This window comes from Petromyzon marinus, unplaced genomic scaffold, assembly GCF_048934315.1.
Source record: "Petromyzon marinus isolate PM22_M1 ecotype Great Lakes invasive population unplaced genomic scaffold, UKy_Petmar_22M1.pri1.0 PM_Scaffold_228, whole genome shotgun sequence".
Lineage (NCBI taxonomy): Eukaryota > Metazoa > Chordata > Hyperoartia > Petromyzontiformes > Petromyzontidae > Petromyzon > Petromyzon marinus.
Genome location: NW_027423200.1, coordinates 118306 through 146125, shown reverse-complemented (window position 1 = coordinate 146125; position 27820 = coordinate 118306). Strand labels below are relative to the sequence as shown.

The 27820-nt window shown below is 52.3% G+C and overlaps 1 protein-coding gene across 2 annotated transcripts in view; it reads right to left on the bottom strand.

The window, feature by feature from the left end:
* Positions 1-1463: 1463 nt before the first annotated feature.
* Positions 1464-27820, bottom strand: part of GPS1 (G protein pathway suppressor 1) — a 79009-nt gene continuing 52652 nt past the window's right edge. Inside the window, exons 8-10 of one of the 2 annotated variants that reach the window (XM_076063878.1) lie at positions 23311-23396; positions 13789-13883; positions 1464-10403 (exon numbers count right to left, since the gene is read on the bottom strand). In XM_076063878.1, coding sequence (XP_075919993.1) covers positions 10073-10403; positions 13789-13883; positions 23311-23396 — 512 coding nt within the window. In that variant the 3' untranslated portion in view covers positions 1464-10072. Of the gene's footprint in view, positions 10404-13788; positions 13884-23310; positions 23397-24261; positions 24561-27820 lie in introns of those variants that run through there. The other variant, XM_076063879.1, reaches the window with a different exon arrangement.

The window sequence follows — 27820 nt, the reverse complement described above, 5'->3', positions numbered from 1 at the left end:
GTAGGTAGGTGAGTAGGTGAGTAGGTAGGTGAGTAGGTAGGTGAGTAGGTGAGTAGGTAGGTGAGTAGGTGAGTAGGTAGGTGAGTAGTTGAGTAGGTAGGTGAGTAGGTGAGTAGGTAGGTGAGTAGGTGAGTAGGTAGGTGAGTAGGTGAGTAGGTAGGTGAGTAGGTGAGTAGGTAGGTGAGTAGGTGAGTAGGTAGGTGAGTAGGTAAGTAGGTGAGTAGGTAGGTGAGTAGGTGAGTAGGTAGGTGAGTAGGTGAGTGGGTAGGTGAGTAGGTAGGTGAGTAGGTGAGTGAGTAGGTGAGTAGGTGAGTAGGTGAGTGAGTAGGTGAGTGAGTAGGTGAGTGAGTAGGTGAGTGAGTAGGTGAGTGGGTGAGTGGGTGAGTGAGTGGGTGAGGGAGTAGGTGAGTGGGTGAGTAGGTGAGTAGGTGAGTGAGTAGGTGAGTGAGTAGGTGAGTAGGTGAGTGAGTAGGTGAGTAGGTGAGTGAGTAGGTGAGTAGGTGAGTGAGTAGGTGGGTGAGTAGGTAGGTGAGTAGGTGAGTAGGTAGGTGAGTAGGTGAGTAGGTAGGTGAGTAGGTGAGTGAGTAGGTGAGTGAGTAGGTGAGTTAGTAGGTGAGTAGGTGAGTAGGTAGGTGAGTAGGTGAGTAGGTAGGTGAGTAGGTGAGTAGGTAGGTGAGTAGGTAGGGTGAGTAGGTGAGTAGGTAGGTGAGTAGTTGAGTAGGTAGGTGAGTAGGTGAGTGAGGTAGGTGAGTGGTAGTGAGTAGTAGGTGAGTAGGTGAGGTAGGTGAGTAGGTGAGTAGGTAGGTGAGTAGGTGAGTGAGTAGGAGGTGAGTAGTAGTGAGTAGGATAGGTGAGTAGGGAGTAGTAGGTGAGTAGGTAGTGAGTAGGTGGTGAGTAGTGAGTAGGTGAGGGAGTAGGTGAGTAGGTGAGGTAGGTGAGTGAGTAGGGTGAGTGAGTAGGAGTGAGTAGGGTGAGTGGTGGGTGAGTGGGTGAGTGAGTGGGTGAGGGATAGGAGTGGGTGAGTAGGTATTTGTGATGTCAAGTATCTACTCTAGCTACTTAATATAGCTAGAACTACAAACTCACTCACTCATAACTACTATCACACTACACTAATACACCGACTACACATCACCATCACTCACCATCACTCACCACATCACTCACCACTACACTCACCACTACACTCACCACTACACTCACCACATCACCACTCACTCACCATCACACCACTCACCATACACTCACATCACCACACACTCACATCACTCACCATCACTCACACAATCATACACACTCACTCACCATCACACTCACTCACCACTACACTCACCACTACACTCACTCACCACTACACTCACCATCACTCACCATCACTCACCACTACACTCACCATCACTCACCATCACTCACCACTACACTCACCACTACACTCACCATCACTCACCACTCACCACTCACTCACCATCACTCACCATCACTCACCACTACACTCACCACTACACTCACCATCACTCACCATCACTCACCACTACACTCACCACTACACTCACCATCACACTCACTCACCATCACACTCACTCACCATCACACTCACTCACCATCACACTCACTCACCACTACACTCACCACTACACTCACTCACCACTACACTCACCACACTCACCACTACACTCACCACTACACTCACCACTACACTCACTCACCACTACACTCACCATCACTCACCATCACTCACCACTACACTCACCATCACTCACCATCACTCACCACTACACTCACCACTACACTCACCATCACTCACCATCACTCACCACTACACTCACCATCACTCACCATCACTCACCACTACACTCACCACTACACTCACCATCACTCACCATCACTCACCACTACACTCACCACTACACTCACCATCACACTCACTCACCATCACACTCACTCACCATCACACTCACTCACCATCACACTCACTCACCACTACACTCACCACTACACTCACTCACCACTACACTCACCACACTCACCACTACACTCACCACTACACTCACCACTACACTCACCACACTTACCATCACTCACCACTACACTCACCATCACTCACCATCACTCACCACTACACTCACCACTACACTCACCATCACTCACCATCACTCACCACTACACTCACCACTACACTCACCACTACACTCACCATCACACTCACTCACCACTACACTCACCACTACACTCACCATCACTCACCACACTCACCACTACACTCACCACTACACTCACCACTACACTCACCATCACTCACCATCACTCACCACTACACTCACCATCACACTCACTCACCACTACACTCACCACTACACTCACCACTACACTCACCATCACTCACCATCACTCACCATCACTCACCATCACTCACCACTACACTCACCACTACACTCACCACTACACTCACCATCACTCACCACTACACTCACCATCACTCACCACTACACTCACCATCACTCACCATCACTCACCATCACACTCACTCACCACTACACTCACCATCACTCACCACCACACTCACCATCACTCACCACCACACTCACCATCACTCACCACCACTCACCACCACACTCACCATCACTCACCACTACACTCACCACACTCACCACTACACTCACCACTACACTCACCACTACACTCACCACTACACTCACCATCACTCACCATCACTCACCATCACTCACCATCACTCACCACTACACTCACCATCACACTCACTCACCACTACACTCACCACTACACTCACCATCACTCACCACACTCACCACTACACTCACCACTACACTCACCACTACACTCACCACTACACTCACCATCACTCACCACTACACTCACCATCACTCACCACTACACTCACCATTACACTCACCACTACACTCACCACTACACTCACCACTACACTCACCACTACACTCACCATCACTCACCACTACACTCACCCAATACACTCACTCACCACTACACTCACCATCACTCACCACACTCACCACTACACTCACCACTACACTCACCACACTTACCATCACTCACCACTACACTCACCATCACTCACCATCACTCACCACTACACTCACCACTACACTCACCACTACACTCACCATCACTCACCATCACTCACCACTACACTCACCACTACACTCACCATCACTCACCATCACTCACCACTACACTCACCACTACACTCACCACTACACTCACCATCACTCACCATCACTCACCATTACACTCACTCACCATCACACTCACTCACCACTACACTCACCACTACACTCACCATCACTCACCATCACTCACCACTACACTCACCAACTACACTCACCATTACACTCACCACTACACTCACCACTACACTCACCACTACACTCACTCACCACTACACTCACCACTACACTCACCACACTCACTCACCACTACACTCACCACACTCACCACTACACTCACCATCACTCCACCATCACTCACCATTACACTCACCATTACACTCACCAACTACACTCACCATTACACTCACCACTACACTCACCACTACACTCACCACTACACTCACCATCACTCACCACTACACTCACCACTACACTCACCACTACACTCACCACTATACTCACTCACCATCACTCACCACTACACTCACGACACTCACCACTACACTCACCACTACACTCACTCACCATCACTCACCACTACACTCACCACTACACTCACCACTACACTCACCACTACACTCACCATCACTCACCACTACACTCACCATCACTCACCACTACACTCACCATCACTCACCATCACACTCACCACTACACTCACCATCACTCACCACTACACTCACCATCACTCATCATCACTCACCATCACTCACCATCACTCACCACTACACTCACCACTACACTCACCATCACTCACCACTACACTCACCATCACTCACCACTACACTCACCATCACTCACCATCACACTCACTCACCACTACACTCACCACTACACTCACCATCACTCACCATCACTCACCACACTCACCACTACACTCACCACTACACTCACCAACTACACTCACCATCACTCACCATCACTCACCATCACTCACCACTACACTCACCATCACTCACCACTACACTCATCACTACACTCACCATCACTCACCACTACACTCACCATCACACTCACCACTACACTCACCATCACACTCACTCACCACTACACTCACTCACCACACTCACCACACTCACCACTACACCTCACCATCACTCACCACTACACTCACCACATCACTCACCACACTCACCACTACACTCACCATCACTCACCACTACACTCACCACTACACTCACCACTACACTCACCATTACACTCACCACTACACTCACCAACTACACTCACCATCACTCACCACTACACTCACCACTACACTCACCACTACACTCACCAACTACACTCACCACCACACTCACCACCACACTCACCACTACACTCACCATCACTCACCACTACACTCACCACTACACTCACCATCACTCACCACTACACTCACCACTACACTCACCACTACACTCACCACACTCACCACTACACTCACCACTACACTCACCACTACACTCACCACTACACTCACCACTACACTCACCACTACACTCACCACTACACTCACCATCACTCACCATCACTCACCATCACTCACCACTACACTCACCACTACACTCACCACTACACTCACCATCACTCACCACTACACTCACCACTACACTCACCACTACACTCACCAACTACACTCACCACTACACTCACCACTACACTCACCACCACACTCACCACTACACTCACCATCACTCACCACTACACTCACCACTACACTCACCACTACACTCACCATCACTCACCAACTACACTCACCACTACACTCACCACTACACTCACCATCACATTCACCACACTCACCATCACTCACCACTACACTCACCACTACACTCACCATCACTCACCACTACACTCACCATCACTCACCATCACTCACCACTACACTCACCACATCACTCACCACACTCACCACTACACTCACCATACTCACCACTACACTCACCACCACACTCACCACTACACTCACCACTACACTCACCACTACACTCACCATCACTCACCACACTCACCATCACTCACCACTACACTCACCACTACACTCACCATCACTCACCACTACACTCACCACTACACTCACCATACTCACCACTACACTCACCACCACACTCACCACTACACTCACCACTACACTCACCACTACACTCACCATCACTCACCACTACACTCACCATCACTCACCACTACACTCACCACTACACTCACCATCACTCACCACTACACTCACCACACTCACCATCACTCACCACTACACTCACCATCACTCACCACTACACTCACCACTACACTCACCACTACACTCACCACTACACTCACCATCACTCACCACTACACTCACCATCACTCACCACACTCACCATCACTCACCACTACACTCACCACTACACTCACCATCACACTCACTCACCATCACACTCACTCACCATCACACACTCACCACTACACTCACCACACTCACTACACTCACCACTACACTCACCATCACTCACCAACTACACTCACCATCACTCACCACACTCACCACTACACTCACCACTACACTCACCATACTCACCACTACACTCACCACACTCACCACTACACTCACCACTACACTCACCATCACTCACCACACTCACCACTACACTCACCATCACTCACCACTACACTCACCACTACACTCATCACACTCACCACTACACTCACCATCACTCACCACACTCACCACCACACTCACCACTACACTCACCATCACTCACCACCACTCACCACACTCACCACTACACTCACCATTACACTCACCACTACACTCACCACACTCACTCACCACTACACTCACCACACTCACCACTACACTCACCATCACTCACCATCACTCACCATTACACTCACCATTACACTCACCAACTACACTCACCATCACTCACCACTACACTCACCACTACACTCACCACACTCACCACTACACTCACCACTACACTCACCATCACACTCACTCACCACACTCACCATCACTCACTTACCACACTCACTCACCACTACACTCACCACTACACTCACCATCACTCACCACTACACTCACCATCACTCACTTACCACACTCACTCACTACTACACTCACCACACTCACTCACCACTACACTCACCACCACACTCACCACTACACTCACCACCACACTCACCACTACACTCACCACTACACTCACCATCACTCACCACTACACTCACCATCACACTCACCATCACACTCACCATCACACTCACCATCACACTCACCATCACACTCACCATCACTCACCACTACACTCACCACACTCACCACTACACTCACCACTACGCTCACCACCACGCTCACCATCACACTGAGCATCACACTCACCATCACACTCACCACTACACTCACCACACTCACCACTACACTCACCACACTCACCACACTCTCTCTCTCTCTGTGTCTGTGTGTCTCTGTGTCTCTGTCCGTGTCTCTGTGTCTCTTTCTCTCTCTCTGTGTCTCTCTGTCTCTGTGTCTCTGTCTGTGTCTCTGTGTGTCTCTCTCTCTCCGTGTCTCTGTCTGTGTCTATGTCTGTCTCTCTCTGTGTCTGTGTCTCTGTGTGTCTCTCTCTGTCTCTCTGTGTCTCTGTCTCTCTGTGTCTCTGTCTCTCTGTGTCTCTGTCTGTGCCTCCGTCTGTCTCTCTGTGTCTGTCTGTGTCTCTCTCCGTGTTTCTCTCCGTGTCTGTCTCTGTCTGTGTCTCTGTGTGTGTCTCTGTGTCTCTCTGTGTCTCTCTCTCTCTCTGTGTCTCTCTCTCTCTGTGTCTGTGTGTCTCTGTGTCTGTGTGTCTGTGTCTCTCTCTGTGTCTCTGCGTCTCTGTGTCTCTCTCTCTGTCTCTCTGTGTGTCTCTGTGTCTCTCTCTGTCTCTGTGTCTGTGTCTCTGTGTGTGTCTCTGTGTGTCTCTGTGTGTCTCTGTGTCTCTGTGTCTCTGTCTGTCTCTCTGTCTCTGTGTGTGTCTCTCTCTCTGTGTGTGTCTCTGTGTGTGTGTGTCTCTGTATTTCTGTGTCTCTCTGTCTCTGTGTGTATCTCTGTGTCTCTGTGTCTGTGTGTGTCTCTGTCTGTGTGTGTGTCTCTGTCTGTGTGTGCACGTACCCTCATATCGTCCAACATCTTGAGTGAGCTGGCATACTTAGACTCATAGAACTTGAATATGATGTCTCTCTCTGTGTCTCTCTGTGTCTCTCTGTGTCTCTCTCTGTCTCTCTGTGTCTCTCTGTGTCTCTCTGTGTCTGTGTGTGTCTCTGTCTCTCTGTGTGTGTGTCTCTGTGTGTGTGTCTCTGTGTGTGTCTCTGTGTCTCTGTATCTCTCTCTCTGTGTCTCTGTGTGTCTCTGTGTGTGCACGTACCCTCATGTCGTCCAGCATCTTGAGTGAGCTGGCATACTTAGACTCGTAGAACTTGAAGATGATGTCTCTCTCTCTGTGTGTCTGTCTCTGTGTGTCTCTGTGTCTCTGTGTGTGTGTGTCTCTCTGTGTCTCTGTGTCTCTCTGTGTCTCTCTGTGTCTCTGTGTCTCTCTGTGTCTCTCTCTCTCTCTGTGTCTCTCTCTGTGTCTCTCTCTCTCTCTGTGTCTCTGTGTGTCTCTGTGTGTGCACGTACCCTCATGTCGTCCAGCATCTTGAGTGAGCTGGCATACTTAGACTCGTAGAACTTGAAGATTATGTCTCTCTCTCTCTGTGTCTCTCTGTGTGTCTCTCTCTGTGTGTCTCTGTGTCTCTGTCTCTGTGTTTCTCTGTGTGTGTCTCTGTTTCTCTGTGTCTCTGTGTGTGTCTCTCTCTCTGTGTCTCTGTGTCTCTGTATCTCTCTCTGTCTCTGTGTCTCTCTGTGTCTCTGTGTGTGTGTCTCTCTGTGTCTGTCTCTCTGTCTGTGTGTCTCTGTGTGTGCACGTACCCTCATGTCGTCCAGCATCTTGAGTGAGCTGGCATACTTAGACTCGTAGAACTTGAAGATGATGTCTCTCTCTCTCTGTCTCTGTGTCTCTCTGTGTGTGTCTCTCTCTCTGTGTCTCTGTGTCTCTCTCTCTGTGTCGCTGTCTCTGTGTCTGTCTGTGTGTGTCTGTGTCTGTGTGTCTCTGTGTCTGTGTGTGTGTCTCTGTGTGTGCACGTACCCTCATATCGTCCAGCATCTTGAGTGAGCTGGCATACTTAGACTCGTAGAACTTGAAGATGATGTCTCTCTCTCTCTCTCTGTGTCTCTGTGTGTCTCTGTGTGTGCACGTACCCTCATGTCGTCCAGCATCTTGAGTGAGCTGGCATACTTAGACTCGTAGAACTTGAAGATGATGTCTCTCTCTCTCTGTGTCTCTCTCTCTCTCTCTCTGTGTCTCTGTGTCTCTGTGTGTGCACGTACCCTCATGTCGTCCAGCATCTTGAGTGAGCTGGCATACTTAGACTCGTAGAACTTGAAGATGATGTCTCTCTCTCTGTGTCTCTCTCTGTGTCTCTCTCTGTGTCTCTCTGTGTCTCTCTGTGTGTCTGTGTGTACACGTACCCTCATGTCGTCCAGCATCTTGAGTGAGCTGGCATACTTAGACTCGTAGAACTTGAAGATGATGTCTCTCTCTCTCTGTGTCTCTGTGTCTCTCTCTGTGTCTCTCTGTGTGTGTGTGTGTGCACGTACCCTCATGTCGTCCAGCATCTTGAGTGAGCTGGCATACTTAGACTCGTAGAACTTGAAGATGATGTCTCTCTCTGTGTCTCTGTGTGTGTGTCTGTGTCTCTGTATGTCTCTGTGTGTGTGTGCACGTACCCTCATGTCGTCCAGCATCTTGAGTGAGCTGGCATACTTAGACTCGTAGAACTTGAAGATGATGTCTCTCTCTGTGTCTCTCTGTGTCTCTGTGTCTCTCTCTCTGTGTGTCTGTGTCTCTGTGTCTCTGTGTGTGCACGTACCCTCATGTCGTCCAGCATCTTGAGTGAGCTGGCATACTTAGACTCGTAGAACTTGAAGATGATGTCTCTCTCTCTGTGTCTCTCTCTGTGTCTCTCTGTGTCTCTGTGTCTCTCTCTCTCTCTCTCTGTGTCTCTGTGTCTCTGTGTGTGCACGTACCCTCATGTCGTCCAGCATCTTGAGTGAGCTGGCATACTTAGACTCGTAGAACTTGAAGATTATGTCTCTCTCTGTGTCTCTGTGTGTGTGTCTCTCTCTGTGTCTCTGTGTCTCTCTCTCTCTGTGTGTGTCTCTGTGTGTCTGTGTGTGCACGTACCCTCATGTCGTCCAGCATCTTGAGTGAGCTGGCATACTTAGACTCGTAGAACTTGAAGATGATGTCTCTCTCTCTGTCTCTGTGTCTCTGTGTGTGTGTGTGTGTGTCTCTCTCTGTGTCTCTGTCTCTGTGTGTCTCTGTGTCTCTGTGTCTCTCTCTCTCTGTGTGTCTCTGTGTCTCTCTCTGTGTGTGTGTGTCTCTGTGTGTGCACGTACCCTCATGTCGTCCAGCATCTTGAGTGAGCTGGCATACTTAGACTCGTAGAACTTAAAGATGATGTCTCTCTCTCTCTCTCTGTGTCTCTCTCTCTCTCTCTCTGTGTCTCTGTGTCTCTATGTGTGCACGTACCCTCATGTCGTCCAGCATCTTGAGTGAGCTGGCATACTTAGACTCGTAGAACTTGAAGATTATGTCTCTCTCTCTCTGTGTGTCTCTGTGTCTCTCTCTGTGTGTGTGTGTCTCTGTGTGTGCACGTACCCTCATGTCGTCCAGCATCTTGAGTGAGCTGGCATACTTAGACTCGTAGAACTTGAAGATGATGTCTCTCTCTCTCTCTCTGTCTCTCTGTGTCTCTCTGTGTCTCTCTGTGTGTCTCTGTGTGTCTCTGTGTCTCTGTATGTCTCTGTGTGTGCACGTACCCTCATGTCGTCCAGCATCTTGAGTGAGCTGGCATACTTAGACTCGTAGAACTTGAAGATGATGTCTCTCTCTCTCTCTCTGTGTCTCTCTCTCTCTCTCTCTGTGTCTCTGTGTCTCTATGTGTGCACGTACCCTCATGTCGTCCAGCATCTTGAGTGAGCTGGCATACTTAGACTCGTAGAACTTGAAGATTATGTCTCTCTCTCTCTGTGTGTCTCTGTGTCTCTCTCTGTGTGTGTGTGTCTCTGTGTGTGCACGTACCCTCATGTCGTCCAGCATCTTGAGTGAGCTGGCATACTTAGACTCGTAGAACTTGAAGATGATGTCTCGGACCTGCGGCTCTAGCTCCAGGAAGAGTTTAAACGAACTGGCGGAGAGAGACACAGACAGAGACAGAGAGAGAGACAGTGAGACACAGACAGAGACAGACACACACACAGACAGAGAGAGACACACACAGAGACAGAGAGAGACACACAGAGACAGAGAGAGACACACACAGAGACAGAGAGAGACACAGACAGAGACACACAGAGAGACGGTGAGACAGAGAGAGACACAGACAGAGAGAGAGAGACAGTGAGACACACAGAGAGAGACACAGACACAGAGAGAGACACAGAGAGAGACACAGACACAGAGAGAGAGAGAGAGACAGCGAGACACACAGAGAGAGACACAGACACAGAGAGAGAGAGACAGCGAGACACACAGAGAGAGACACAGAGAGAGACACAGAGAGACACACAGAGAGACAGTGAGACAGAGAGAGAGAGACAGTGAGACAGAGAGACACAGAGAGAGAGAGAGAGACACACAGAGAGAAAGTGAGACACACAGAGAGAAAGTGAGACAGAGAGAGAGACAGACACACAGAGAGAGACAGTGAGACACACAAAGAGAGAGACAGTGAGACACACAGAGAGACAGTGAGACACACAGAGAGACAGTGAGACACACAGAGAGACAGTGAGACACAGAGAGACACAGACACAGAGAGACACACAGAGAGACACACAGAGAAACACACAGAGACAGAGACACAGAGAGACAGAGACACAGAGAGACAGAGAGAGACACAGAGGCACAGAGAGAGAGAGACACACACAGAGAGAGAGACACAGAGAGACACAGAGAGACACACAGAGAGACACACAGAGAGACACAGAGAGAGACAGAGAGAGACAGAGAGAGAGACACAGAGAGAGACAGAGAGAGACACAGAGAGAGACAGTGAGACACAGAGAGAGAGACACACAGAGAGAGACACGGAGAGAGACACAGAGAGACACAGAGAGAGACAGTGAGACACAGAGAGAGACACACAGCGAGAGACACAGAGAGAGACACAGAGAGAGACACAGAGAGAGACACAGAGAGAGACATGCACAAAGATACCACGTGTCTCTCTCTCCCCGTGTCTCTCTCTCCCCGTGTCTCTCTCTCCCCGTGTCTCTCCCCGTGTCTCTCTCTCCCCGTGTCTCTCTCTCCCCGTGTCTCTCTCCCCCCGTGCCTCTCTCCCCGTGTCTCTCCCCGTGTTTCTCTCTCCCAGTGTCTCTCTCTCCCCGTGTCTCTCTCTCCCCGTGTCTCTCTCTCCGTGTGTCTCTCTCTCCGTATGTCTCTCTCTCCCCGTGTCTCTCTCCCCGTGTCTCTCTCCCCGTGTCTCTCTCTCCATGTCTCTCTCCCCGTGTCTCTCTCCCCGTGTCTCTCTCTCTCCCCGTGTCTGTGTCTTGCACAGATGCCATATTTTCTATCCGTCTGCTACAGCAGAGATGTAGGGAATTCCAACAAGACCTACATCTCTGCTTTATTGACCTGGTCAAGGCCTATGATACCATCAGTAGGCCTGGGCTTTGGGTTGTTCTTCGTGCTTTTGGAGTACCTGACCCTCTGCTCACGATCATTAAGGACCTTCATGATGGTGAGCGGGCCCGGGTAAAACTACGTGGCCGGGAGTCAGAGCCATTCCCTGTACACCTTGGGGTGCGACAGGGATGTCCTCTGGCTCCCACATTATTTAACATCTATTTTGACCACGTAGTTCGTGAAGCCTTCAATAGCTGTACCGGGGGAATCTCCATTTGATACAGATATAATGGGAGGCTGATCGATGCCCGGGTGCGGTCAAGGGATGGCTCCCTATTGCTCAACCACGTTATGTATGCCGATGATTTGGTAATAGCTGCTCATTCAGAGGAGGAGTTGGAGACGCTGCTGCTGAGACTGGAGCGTGCCACTAAGAGATGGGGCCTTACCATCAGCCCCACCAAAACTAAGCACCTGCCTGGGTATTTTGTACCATCGGACACTCCACCCCCACAACTCCCAATCGGTGATGGGGCAGTTGTGGAGAGAGTGGAGAGTTTCCCATACCTGGGCAGTGTGCTTATGACCGGCTCCAGTTTAACAACAGAGGTCTCACTCCGAATCAGTCGAGCGGCAATATCTTTTCATCGGTTGCGTAACGCTGTGTGGAAGCTACCTGGTCTGTCGCTCCGCACTAAGCTTCAGGTCTTCTCGGCCACGGTCATTCCCTCCCTTCTCTACGCTTGCGAAACGTGGACCCCCCTAATGGAACATCTTCGCCGGTTAGAAACATTTAGGCTGGCCTGCCTACGATCCACCCTGGGTTTAACCAGACTGGATTGTGTGAGGAGCTCAAAAAACCTTGAAAGATCTGGGCAAGGTCCCATCGGTGAGCTCCTCCGGCAGGCAAGGCTGCGTTGGCTGGGTCATGTAGCCCGCATGCCCAGCCACCGCATGCCGAAACAGCTTTTGTTCGGCCAGATTGAGGGGGCTAAGCGGGCGCGGCACGGGCTAGAGAAGAGATGGAGTGATGTGGTACAGGAGGACGTGGAGCTGAGTGGACTTGCCGATGACTGGTACCAGCGGTGTCAAGATCGGCCTCTGTGGAGGAGGCTCGTGAAGGACGCTACTGGGCAGTTGGAGGCAGTCGCCCTCCAACAACAACGGAGGGCGGAGGAGCGACGCTCACAACAACGAGCGGAGCGCCGGGTGGCTAAAGCACAGCAAGTTGGCACAGTAGGGGGCACAAGTGGTGCATCAGCCGGTCATCTCAGTCAGTCGACCCGTGGCACCTGGGTCTGCCCCGTGACCTCCTGCCAGCGGGCGTTCGACACTTCACGTGGCCTCAGGGTGCACATAGCCTGGCACAAGCGTCGTGGTGACGTCACCGCCACTTAGTGGGGAATGGCGGTTGTTGTTGTTGTGTGTGTGTCTGTGTGTGTGTCACTGTGTGTACACTGTGTGTGTGTCTGTATGTGTGTGTCTGTGTGTCACTGTGTGTATGTATCACTGTGTGTGTACACTGTGTGTGTCACTGTGTGTCACTGTGTGTGTGTCACTGTGTGTGTGTCACTGTCTCACTGTGTCACTGTGTGTGTCACTGTGTGTGTCACTGTGTGTGTCACTGTGTGTATGTATCTGTGTGTGTGTCACTGTGTGTGTCACTGTGTGTGTACACTGTGTGTGTCACTGTGTCACTGTGAGTGTGTCACTGTGAGTGTGTGTGTCACTGTGTGTGTGTGTCACTGTGTGTCACTGTGTGTGTGTGTCACTGTGAGTGTGTCACTGTGAGTGTGTCACTGTGTGTGAGTGTCACTGTGAGTGTGTCACTGTGTGTGTCACACTGTGTGTGTGTGTCACTGTGAGTGTGTCACTGTGAGTGTGTCACTGTGTGTGTCACACTGTGTGTGTGTGTCACTGTGTGAGTGTCACTGTGTGTGTGTCACCTGCTGGAGATGATGTTCTTCTGAAGCTCCAAGCGGTCAAAGGTCGCGAGGGCACAGAGACCCCCATAGACAGCCACATTGCTGGGGGACAGCAGCTGAGACACACACACAGTGAGACACAGTGAGACACACACAGTGAGACACACACAGTGAGACACACACAGTGAGACACACACAGTGAGACACACACAGTGAGACACACACAGTGAGACACACACAGAGACCCCCATAGACAGCCACATTGCTGGGGGACAGCAGCTGAGACACACACAGTGAGACACAGTGAGACACACACAGAGAGACACACACAGTGAGACAGAGACACACACAGTGAGACACACACACACAGTGAGACACACACAGTGAGACACACACAGTGAGACACACACAGAGACCCCCATAGACAGCCACATTGCTGGGGGACAGCAGCTGAGACACACACAGAGAGACACACACAGTGAGACACACACAGTGAGACAGTGAGACACACACACAGTGAGACACACACAGTGAGACACACACAGTGAGACACACACACAGAGACCCCCATAGACAGCCACATTGCTGGGGGACAGCAGCTGAGACACAGACACAGAGAGACAGAGACACAGTGAGACACACACAGTGAGACACACACAGTGAGACACACACACAGTGAGACACACACACAGTGAGACACAGTGAGACACAGTGAGACACACACAGAGACCCCCATAGACAGCCACATTGCTGGGGGACAGCAGCTGAGACACACACAGAGAGACACACAGTGAGACACACACACAGTGAGACACACACAGTGAGACACACACAGTGAGACACACACAGAGACCCCCATAGACAGCCACATTGCTGGGGGACAGCAGCTGAGACACACACAGAGAGACACACAGTGAGACACACACAGTGAGACACACACACAGTGAGACACACACAGTGAGACACAGAGAGACACACACAGTGAGACACACAGTGAGACACACACAGAGACCCCCATAGACAGCCACATTGCTGGGGGACAGCAGCTGAGACACAGACAGAGAGACAGAGACACAGTGAGACACACACAGAGAGACACACACAGTGAGACACAGAGACACACACAGTGAGACACACACAGTGAGACACACACAGTGAGACACACACACAGTGAGACACACAGACACACAGTGAGACACACACAGTGAGACACACACAGAGACCCCCATAGACAGCCACATTGCTGGGGGACAGCAGCTGAGACACACACAGTGAGACACACACAGTGAGACAGAGACACACACAGAGAGACACACACAGTGAGACACACACAGTGAGACACACACAGTGAGACACAGTGAGACACAGTGACACACACACAGAGACACACACAGTGAGACACAGTGAGACACACACACAGTGAGACACACACAGTGAGACACACACAGTGAGACACACACAGTGAGACACAGTGACACACACAGTGAGACACACACAGTGAGACATAGAGACACACACACAGTGAGACACACAGTGAGACACACACAGAGACCCCCATAGACAGCCACATTGCTGGGGGACAGGAGCTGAGACACACACACAGTGAGACAGAGACACACACACAGTGAGACACACAGTGAGACAGAGAGACACACACAGAGACACACAGTGAGACACACACACAGTGAGACACACACACAGTGAGACACAGTGAGACACAGTGACACACACACAGAGACACACACAGTGAGACACAGTGAGACACACACAGTGAGACACACACAGTGAGACACACAGTGAGACACAGTGAGACACAGTGAGACACACACAGTGAGACACACACAGTGAGACAGTGAGACACAGTGAGACACACACACAGTGAGACACACACAGTGAGACACAGTGAGACACAGTGACACACACACAGAGACACACACAGTGAGACACAGTGAGACACACACAGTGAGACACACACAGTGAGACACACACAGTGAGACACACAGTGAGACACAGTGAGACACAGTGAGACACACACAGTGAGACACACACAGTGAGACAGTGAGACACAGTGAGACACACACAGTGAGACACACACAGTGAGACACACACAGTGAGACACACACAGTGAGACACACACAGTGAGACAGAGACACACAGTGAGACACACAGTGAGACACACACAGTGAGACACACACAGTGAGACACACACACAGTGAGACACACACAGTGAGACACACACAGTGAGACACACACAGTGAGACACACACAGTGAGACACACACAGAGACCCCCATAGACAGCCACATTGCTGGGGGACAGCAGCTGAGACACACACAGAGAGACACACACAGTGAGACACAGTGAGACACAGTGACACACACACAGAGACACACACAGTGAGACACAGTGAGACACACACAGTGAGACACACACAGTGAGACAGTGAGACACAGTGAGACACACACAGTGAGACACACACAGTGAGACACACACAGTGAGACACACACAGTGAGACACACACAGTGAGACAGAGACACACAGTGAGACACACAGTGAGACACACACAGTGAGACACACACAGTGAGACACACACACAGTGAGACACACACAGTGAGACACACACACAGTGAGACACACACAGTGAGACACACACAGTGAGACACAGTGAGACACACACAGTGAGACACACACAGTGAGACAGTGAGACACAGTGAGACACACACAGTGAGACACACACAGTGAGACACACACAGTGAGACACACACAGTGAGACACACACAGTGAGACAGAGACACACAGTGAGACACACAGTGAGACACACACAGTGAGACACACACAGTGAGACACACACACAGTGAGACACACACAGTGAGACACACACACAGTGAGACACACACAGTGAGACACACACAGTGAGACACAGTGAGACACACACAGTGAGACACACACAGTGAGACAGTGAGACACAGTGAGACACACACAGTGAGACACACACAGTGAGACACACACAGTGAGACACACACAGTGAGACACACACAGTGAGACAGAGACACACAGTGAGACACACAGTGAGACACACACAGTGAGACACACACAGTGAGACACACACACAGTGAGACACACACAGTGAGACACACACAGTGAGACACACACAGTGAGACACAGTGAGACACAGTGACACACACACAGAGACACACACAGTGAGACACAGTGAGACACACACACAGTGAGACACACACAGTGAGACACACACAGTGAGACACACACAGTGAGACACAGTGAGACACAGTGACACACACACAGAGACACACACAGTGAGACACAGTGAGACACACACACAGTGAGACACACACAGTGAGACACACACAGAGAGACACACACAGTGAGACACAGTGAGACACACACAGTGAGACACACACACAGTGAGACACACACAGTGAGACACACACAGAGAGACACACACAGTGAGACACAGTGAGACACACACAGTGAGACACACACACAGTGAGACACACACAGTGAGACACACACAGAGAGACACACACAGTGAGACAGAGACACACAGTGAGACACACACAGAGAGACACACACAGTGAGACACAGTGAGACACACACAGAGACCCCCGTAGACAGCCACATTGCTGGGGGACAGCAACTGAGACACACACAGAGAGACACACAGTGAGACACACACAGAGAGACACACACAGTGAGACACACACAGTGAGACAGAGACACACACAGTGAGACACACACAGTGAGACACACACAGAGACCCCCGTAGACAGCCACATTGCTGGGGGACAGCAACTGAGACACACACAGAGAGACACACAGTGAGACACACACAGTGAGACACACACAGTGAGACACACACAGTGAGACAGAGACACACACAGTGAGACACACACAGTGAGACACACACAGAGAGACACACAGTGAGACACAGTGAGACACACACAGTGACACACACACAGAGAGACACACAGTGAGACACACACACAGTGAGACACACACAGTGAGACACACAGTGAGACACACACACAGTGAGACACACACAGTGAGACACACAGTGAGACACACACAGTGAGACACACACAGTGAGACACACACAGTGAGACACACACACAGTGAGACACACACAGTGAGACACAGTGAGACACACACAGTGAGACACACACACACACAGTGAGACACACACACAGTGAGACACACACAGTGAGACACAGTGAGACACAGTGAGACACACACACAGTGAGACACACACAGTGAGACACACACAGTGAGACACACACAGTGAGACACACACAGTGAGACACACACACAGTGAGACACAGTGAGACACACACACAGTGAGACACACACAGTGAGACACAGTGAGACACACACAGTGAGACACACACAGTGAGACACACACAGTGAGACACAGTGAGACACACACAGTGAGACACACACAGTGAGACACACACACAGTGAGACACACACACAGTGAGACACACACACAGTGAGACACAGTGAGACACACACAGTGAGACACACACACAGTGAGACACACACAGTGAGACACAGTGAGACACACACAGTGAGACACAGTGAGACACACACAGTGAGACACACACAGTGAGACACACACAGTGAGACACACACAGTGAGACACACACAGTGAGACACACACAGTGAGACACACACACAGTGAGACACAGTGAGACACACACAGTGAGACACACACACAGTGAGACACACACACAGTGAGACACACACAGAGACACACACAGTGAGACACACACAGTGAGACACACACACAGTGAGACACACAGTGAGACACACACAGTGAGACACACACAGTGAGACACACACAGTGAGACACACACAGAGACCCCCATAGACAGCCACATTGCTGGGGGACAGCAGCTGAGACACAGACACAGTGAGACAGAGACACACACACAGTGAGACACACAGTGAGACAGAGAGACACACACAGAGACACACAGTGAGACACACACACAGTGAGACACACAGTGAGACACAGTGAGACACAGTGACACACACACAGAGACACACACAGTGAGACACAGTGAGACACACACAGTGAGACACACACAGTGAGACACACAGTGAGACACAGTGAGACACAGTGAGACACACACAGTGAGACACACACAGTGAGACAGTGAGACACAGTGAGACACACACACAGTGAGACACACACAGAGACACACAGTGAGACACACACACAGTGAGACACACACAGTGAGACACACACAGAGACCCCCATAGACAGCCACATTGCTGGGGGACAGCAACTGAGACACACACAGAGAGACACACAGAGAGACACACAGTGAGACACACACACAGAGAGACACACAGTGAGACACACAGTGAGACACAGTGACACACACACAGAGACACACAGTGAGACACACACAGTGAGACACAGTGAGACACACACAGTGACACACACACAGAGACACACAGTGAGACACACACACAGAGACACACAGTGAGACACACACAGTGAGACACACAATGAGACACACACAGTGAGACACACACAGTGAGACACACAGAGACACACACACAGTGACACACACAGTGAGACACACACAGTGAGACACACACAGTGAGACAGTGAGACACACACAGTGAGACACACACAGTGAGACACACACAGAGACACACACAGACAGAGCACACACAGTGAGACACACACAGTGAGACACACACAGTATGACACATACAGACAGAGACACACGCAGTGAGACACACACAGTGAGACGCACACACAGACAGAGACACACACAGACACACAGACAGAGACACACACAGACACACACACACAGAGACATACACAGACACACACAGAAACACAGACAGTGAGACACACACAGACAGAGACACACACAGAGACACACACAGTGAGACACACACAGTGAGACACACAGTGAGACACACACAGTGAGACACACACAGAGAGACACACAGTGAGACACACACAGACACACACACAGAGACACACACAGTGAGACACACACAGAAACACACACACAGTGAGACACACACAGAGACACACACACAGTGAGACACACACAGACAGAGACACACACAGACACACACACACAGAGACACAGACAGTGAGACACACACAGACAGAGACACACACAGAGACACACAAAGTGAGACACACACACAGGTACCCTCACTACCACAGGTACCCTCACTACCACTGGTCCCCTCACTACCACAGGTACCCTCACTACCACTGGTACCCTCACTACCACTGGTCCCCTCACTACCACAGGTACCCTCACTACCACTGGTACCCTCACTACCACTGGTACCCTCACTACCACTGGTACCCTCACTACCACTGGTCCCCTCACTACCACAGGTACCCTCACTACCACTGGTACCCTACCACTGGTACCCTCACTACCACTGGTACCCTCACTACCACTGGTACCCTCACTACCACTGGTCCCCTCACTACCACTGGTACCCTCACTACCACTGGTACCCTCACTACCACTGGTACCCTCACTACCACTGGTACCCTCACTACCACTGGTACCCTCACTACCACTGGTACCCTCACTACCACAGGTACCCTACCACAGGTACCCTCACTACCACTGGTACCCTCACTACCACTGGTACCCTACCACTGGTACCCTACCACAGGTACCCTCACTACCACAGGTACCCTCACTACCACAGGTACCCTCACTACCACTGGTACCCTCACTACCACAGGTACCCTCACTACCACTGGTACCCTCACTACCACAGGTACCCTCACTACCACTGGTACCCTACCACAGGTACCCTCACTACCACTGGTACCCTCACTACCACTGGTACCCTCACTACCACAGGTACCCTCACTACCACTGGTACCCTACCACAGGTACCCTCACTACCACTGGTCCCCTCACTACCACTGGTACCCTCACTACCACTGGTACCCTCACTACCACAGGTACCCTACCACTGGTACCCTCACTACCACAGGTACCCTCACTACCACTGGTACCCTACCACTGGTACCCTCACTACCACAGGTATCCTCACTACCACTGGTACCCTCACTACCACTGGTACCCTCACTACCACTGGTACCCTACCACAGGTACCCTCACTACCACTGGTACCCTCACTACCACTGGTACCCTCACTACCACTGGTACCCTACCACTGGTACCCTCACTACCACAGGTACCCTCACTACCACTGGTACCCTCACTACCACAGGTACCCTCACTACCACAGGTACCCTCACTACCACTGGTACCCTACCACTGGTACCCTCACTACCACAGGTACCCTCACTACCACAGGTACCCTCACTACCACAGGTACCCTCACTACCACTGGTACCCTCACTACCACTGGTACCCTCACTACCACTGGTCCCCTCACTACCACTGCTACCCTCACTACCACAGGTACCCTCACTACCACTGGTACCCTCACTACCACAGGTACCCTCACTACCACTGGTACCCTACCACAGGTACCCTCACTACCACTGGTACCCTCACTACCACTGGTCCCCTCACTACCACAGGTCCCCTCACTACCACTGGTACCCCCTCACTACCACTGGTACCCTCACTACCACAGGTACCCTCACTACCACTGGTCCCCTCACTACCACTGGTACCCTCACTACCACTGGTACCCTCACTACCACTGTGACCCTCACTACCACTGGTACCCTCACTACCACAGGTACCCTACCACAGGTACCCTCACTACCACAGGTACCCTCACTACCACAGGTACCCTACCACAGGTACCCTCACTACCACTGGTACCCTCACTACCACTGTGACCCTCACTACCACAGGTACCCTCACTACCACAGGTACCCTCACTACCACAGGTACCCTCACTACCACTGGTACCCTACCACTGGTACCCTCACTACCACAGGTACCCTCACTACCACTGGTACCCTCACTACCACAGGTACCCTCACTACCACTGGTACCCTCACTACCACAGGTACCCTCACTACCACTGGTACCCTACCACTGGTACCCTCACTACCACAGGTACCCTCACTACCACTGGTACCCTCACTACCACAGGTACCCTCACTACCACAGGTACCCTCACTACCACAGCTACCCTCACTACCACTGGTACCCTCACTATCACAGGTACCCTCACTACCACAGGTACCCTCACTACCACAGGTACCCTCACTACCACTGGTACCCTACCACTGGTCCCCTCACTACCACAGGTACCCTACCACAGGTACCCTCACTACCACAGCTACCCTCACTACCACAGGTACCCTCACTACCACAGGTACCCTCACTACCACAGGTACCCTCACTACCACAGGTACCCTCACTACCACAGGTACCCTCACTACCACAGGTACCCTACCACTGGTACCCTCACTACCACAGGTACCCTCACTACCACAGGTACCCTCACTACCACTGGTACCCTCACTACCACTGGTACCCTACCACTGGTCCCCTCACTACCACAGGTACCCTCACTACCACTGGTCCCCTCACTACCACTGGTACCCTACCAATGGTACCCTCACTACCACTGGTCCCCTCACTACCACAGCTACCCTACCACAGGTACCCTACCACAGGTACCCTACCACTGGTACCCTACCACTGGTATCCTACCACAGGTACCCTACCACTGTGATCCTCACTACCACAGGTACCCTACCACAGGTACCCTCACTACCACAAGTACCCTCACTACCACTGTGACCCTCACTACCACTGGTACCCTCACTACCACTGGTACCCTCACTACCACAGGTACCCTCACTACCACAGGTACCCTCACTACCACTGGTACCCTCACTACCACTGGTACGCTACCACTGGTACCCTCACTACCACAGGTACCCTTACCCTCACTACCACTGGTACCCTCACTACCACTGGTACCCTCACTACCACTGGTACCCTCACTACCACTGGTACCCTCACTACCACTGGTACCCTCACTACCACAGGTACCCTACCACTGGTCCCCTCACTACCACAGGTACCCTCACTACCACAGGTACCCTCACTACCACAGGTACCCTCACTACCACTGGTACCCTACCACTGGTACCCTCACTACCACTGGTACCCTACCACAGGTACCCTCACTACCACTGGTCCCCTCACTACCACAGGTACCCTCACTACCACTGGTACCCTCACTACCACTGGTACCCTACCACTGGTACCCTCACTACCACTGGTACCCTACCACTGGTACCCTCACTACCACTGGTACCCTACCACTGGTACCCTCACTACCACAGGTACCCTACCACAGGTACCCTACCACTGGTACCCTACCACTGGTACCCTCACTACCACTGGTACCCTCACTACCACTGGTACCCTCACTACCACTGGTACCCTCACTACCACAGGTACCCTACCACTGGTACCCTCACTACCACAGCTACCCTACCACTGGTACCCTCACTACCACTGGTACCCTCACTACCACAGGTACCCTACCACTGGTACCCTACCACTGGTCCCCGTGTAGGTACCTCAGGAAAGTCGAGGTGGTCAAACGATGCCAAGAGGAAGCATTTAGCAGCAGCTTTGAACTTCCTGGTGGCCAACTCAGCGAGGCCTGCACAGAGTGGTGAGGGTGGTGGTGAGTGTGGTGAGTGTGGTGAGGGTGGTGAGTGAGTGTGGTGAGTGAGTGTGGTGAGTGTGGTGAGTGAGTGTGGTGAGTGAGTGTGGTGAGGGTGGTGGTGAGTGTGGTGAGTGTGGTGAGTGTGGTGAGTGTGGTGAGTGTGGTGAGGGTGGTGAGTGAGTGTGGTGAGTGAGTGTGGTGAGTGAACTTCCTGGTGGCCAACTCAGCAAGGCCTGCAGAGAGTGGTGAGGGTGGTGGTGAGTGTGGTGAGTGTGGTGAGGGTGGTGAGTGAGTGTGGTGAGTGAGTGTGGTGAGTGAACTTCCTGGTGGCCAACTCAGCGAGGCCTGCACAGAGTGGTGAGGGTGGTGGTGAGTGTGGTGAGTGTGGTGAGTGAGTGTGGTGAGTGTGGTGAGTGAGTGTGGTGAGTGAACTTCCTGGTAGCCAACTCAGCGAGGCCTGCAGAGAGTGGTGAGTGAGTGTGGTGAGTGTGGTGAGTGTGGTGAGTGAGTGTGGTGAGTGTGGTGGTGAGTGTGGTGAGGGTGTGTGGTGAGTGAGTGTGGTGAGTGAACTTCCTGGTAGCCAACTCAGCGAGGCCTGCACAGAGTGGTGAGGGTGGTGAGTGAGGGTGGTGAGTGTGGTGAGTGAGGGTGGTGAGGGTGGTGAGTGTGGTGAGTGTGGTGAGTGAACTTCCTGGTGGCCAACTCAGCGAGGCCTGAACAGAGTGGTGAGGGTGGTGAGGGTGGTGAGTGAGGTGGTGAGTGAGGGTGGTGTTGAGTGAGTGTGGTGGTGAGTGAGTGTGGTGAGTGAGGGTGGTGAGGGTGGTGAGGGTGGTGAGTGTGGTGAGTGTGGTGAGTGAACTTCCTGGTGGCCAACTCAGCGAGGCCTGAACAGAGTGGTGAGGGTGGTGAGGGTGGTGAGTGAGGTGGTGAGTGAGGGTGGTGTTGAGTGAGTGTGGTGGTGAGTGAGTGTGGTGAGTGTGGTGAGTGAGGGTGGTGAGTGAGGGTGGTGAGGGTGGTGAGTGAGTGTGGTGAGTGAACTTCCTGGTAGCCAACTCAGCAAGGCCTGCAGAGAGTGGTGGTGAGGGTGGTGAGTGTGGTGAGGGTGGTGAGTGTGGTGAGTGTGGTGAGTGAACTTCCTGGTAGCCAACTCAGCGAGGCCTGCACAGAGTGGTGAGGGTGGTGAGTGAGGGTGGTGAGTGTGGTGAGTGAGGGTGGTGAGGGTGGTGAGTGTGGTGAGTGTGGTGAGTGAACTTCCTGGTGGCCAACTCAGCAAGGCCTGCAGAGAGTGGTGAGTGTGGTGGTGAGTGTGGTGAGTGTGTGTGGTGAGTGTGGTGAGTGAGTGTGGGTGGTGAGTGTGGTGGTGAGGGTGGTGAGGGTGGTGAGGTGGTGAGTGAGTGTGGTGAGTGTGGTGAGTGTGGTGAGTGAACTTCCTGGTAGCCAACTCAGCAAGGCCTGCAGAGAGTGGTGGTGAGGGTGGTGAGTGTGGTGAGGGTGGTGAGGGTGGTGAGGGTGGTGAGTGTGGTGAGTGTGGTGGTGAGTGTGGTGAGTGAGTGTGGTGAGGGTGGTGAGTGTGGTGAGTTTGGTGAGTGAACTTCCTGGTGGCCAACTCAGCAAGGCCTGCACAGAGTGGTGAGGGTGGTGAGTGAGGTGAGTGAGGTGGTGAGTGTGGTGAGGGTGGTGAGTGAGTGTGGTGAGTGAGGGTGGTGAGGGTGGTGAGGGTGGTGAGTGTGGTGGTGAGTGTGGTGGTGAGTGTGGTGAGGGTGTGTGGTGAGTGTGTGTGTGTGGTGAGTGAACTTCCTGGTAGCCAACTCAGCAAGGCCTGCACAGAGTGGTGAGGGTGGTGAGGGTGGTGAGTGAGGGTGGTGAGTGAGGTGGTGAGTGTGGTGAGTGTGGTGAGTGTGGTGAGGGTGGTGAGTGAGGTGGTGAGTGAGTGTGGTGAGTGTGGTGAGTGAGTGTGGTGAGGGTGGTGAGTGAACTTCCTGGTGGCCAACTCAGCGAGGCCTGCACAGAGTGGTGAGTGTGGTGGTGAGTGTGGTGAGTGTGGTGGTGAGTGTGGTGAGTGAGTGTGGTGAGTGAGTGTGGTGAGGGTGGTGAGTGTGGTGAGTGAGTGTGGTGAGTGAACTTCCTGGTAGCCAACTCAGCAAGGCCTGCACAGTGGTGAGGGTGGTGAGGGTGGTGAGTGTGGTGGTGAGTGAGTGTGGTGAGTGTGGTGAGTGTGTGTGGTGAGGGTGGTGGGTGAGGGTGGTGAGTGTGGTGAGTGAGTGTGGGTGGTGAGTGTGGTGGTGAGTGTGGTGAGGGTGGTGAGTGAACTTCCTGGTAGCCAACTCAGCAAGGCCTGCAGAGGGTGGTGAGTGTGGTGGTGAGTGAGTGTGGTGGTGAGTGTGGTGGTGAGTGTGGTGAGTGTGGTGGTGAGGGTGGTGAGTGTGGTGGTGAGTGTGGTGGTGAGGGTGGTGAGTGTGGTGGTGAGTGTGGTGGTGAGTGTGGTGGTGAGTGTGGTGAGTGTGGTGGTGAGGGTGGTGAGTGTGGTGGTGAGTGTAGTGAGTGTGGTGAGTGAGGGTGGTGAGTGTGGTGGCGAGTGAGTGTGGTGGTGAGTGTGGTGAGTGTGGTGAGTGTGGTGGTGAGTGTGGTGAGTGAGTGTGGTGAGTGAACTTCCTGGTAGCCAACTCAGAAAGGCCTGAACAGAGTGGTGAGCGTGGTGAGGGTGGTGAGTGAGTGTGGTGAGTGTGGTGAGTGAGTGTAGTGATTGAGTGTGGTGAGCGTGGTGAGCGTGGTGAGTGAGTGTGGTGAGTGTGGTGGTGAGTGTGGTAAGGGTGGTGAGTGAGTGTGGTGAGTGTGGTGAGTGAGTGTGGTGAGTATGGTGAGTGTGGTGAGTGTGGTGAGTGTGGTGAGTGAATGTGGTGAGTGTGGTGAGTGTGGTGAGTGAGTGTGGTGAACGTGGTGAGTGTGTGTGGTGAGTGTGGTGAGTGAGGGTGGTGAGTGAGGGTGGTGAGTGAGTGTGGTGAGTGTGGTGAGGGTGGTGAGTGAGGGTGGTGAGTGAGTGTGGTGAGTGTGGTGAGGGTGGTGAGTGAGTGTGGTGAGTGTGGTGAGGGTGGTGAGCGTGGTGAGTGTGGTGGTGAGTGTGGTGAGGGTGGTGGTGAGTGTGGTGAGTGTGGTGAGGGTGGTGAGCGTGGTGAGTGTGGTGGTGAGTGTGGTGAGTGTGGTGAGTGTGGTGAGTGAGTGTGGTGAGGGTGGTGAGGGTGGCGAGTGAGTGTGTTGAGTGTGGTGAGTGAGGGTGGTGAGTGAGGGTGGTGAGTGAGGGTGGTGAGGGTGGTGAATGAGTGAGTGTGGTGAGTGTGGTGAGTGTGGTGAGTGAATGTGGTGAGTGAGTGTGGTGAGTGAATGTGGTGAGTGTGGTGAGTGTGGTGAGTGAATGTGGTGAGTGAGTGTGGTGAGTGTGGTGAGTGAGTGTGGTGAGTGTGGTGAGTGTGGTGAGTGAGTATGGTGAGTGTGGTGAGTGTGGTGAGTGAGTGTGGTGAGTGAGTGTGGTGAGTGTGGTGAGTGAGAGTGGTGAGTGTGGTGAGTGAGTGTGGTGAGTGAGTGTGGTGAGTGAGTGTGGTGAGTGTGGTGAGTGAATGTGGTGAGTGTGGTGAGTGAATGTGGTGAATGTGGTGAGCGTGGTGAGTGTGGTGAGTGTGGTGAGTGTGGTGAATGTGGTGAGCGTGGTGAGTGTGGTGAGTGTGGTGAATGTGGTGAGTGAGGGTGGTGAGTGAGGGTGGTGAGGGTGGTGAATGAGTGAGTGTGGTGAGTGTGGTGAGTGTGGTGAGTGAATGTGGTGAGTGAGTGTGGTGAGTGAATGTGGTGAGTGTGGTGAGTGAGTGTGGTGAACGTGGTGAGTGTGGTGAGTGAGTGTGGTGAGTGAGTGTGGTGAGTGTGGTGAGTGAGTGTGGTGAGTGTGGTGAGTGTGGTGAGTGAGTATGGTGAGTGTGGTGAGTGTGGTGAGTGAGTGTGGTGAGTGAGTGTGGTGAGTGTGGTGAGTGAGAGTGGTGAGTGTGGTGAGTGAGTGTGGTGAGTGAGTGTGGTGAGTGAGTGTGGTGAGTGTGGTGAGTGAATGTGGTGAGTGTGGTGAGTGAATGTGGTGAATGTGGTGAGCGTGGTGAGTGTGGTGAGTGTGGTGAGTGTGGTGAATGTGGTGAGCGTGGTGAGTGTGGTGAGTGTGGTGAATGTGGTGAGCGTGGTGAGTGTGGTGAGTGTGGTGAGGGTGGTGAGTGAGTGTGGTGAGTGTGGTGAGTGTGGTGAGTGAATGTGGTGAGTGTGGTGAGTGTGGTGGTGAGTGTGGTGAGTGAATGTGGTGAGTGTGGTGAGTGTGGTGGTGAGTGTGGTGAGTGAATGTGGTGAGTGTGGTGAGTGTGGTGAGTGAATGTGGTGAGTGTGGTGAGTGT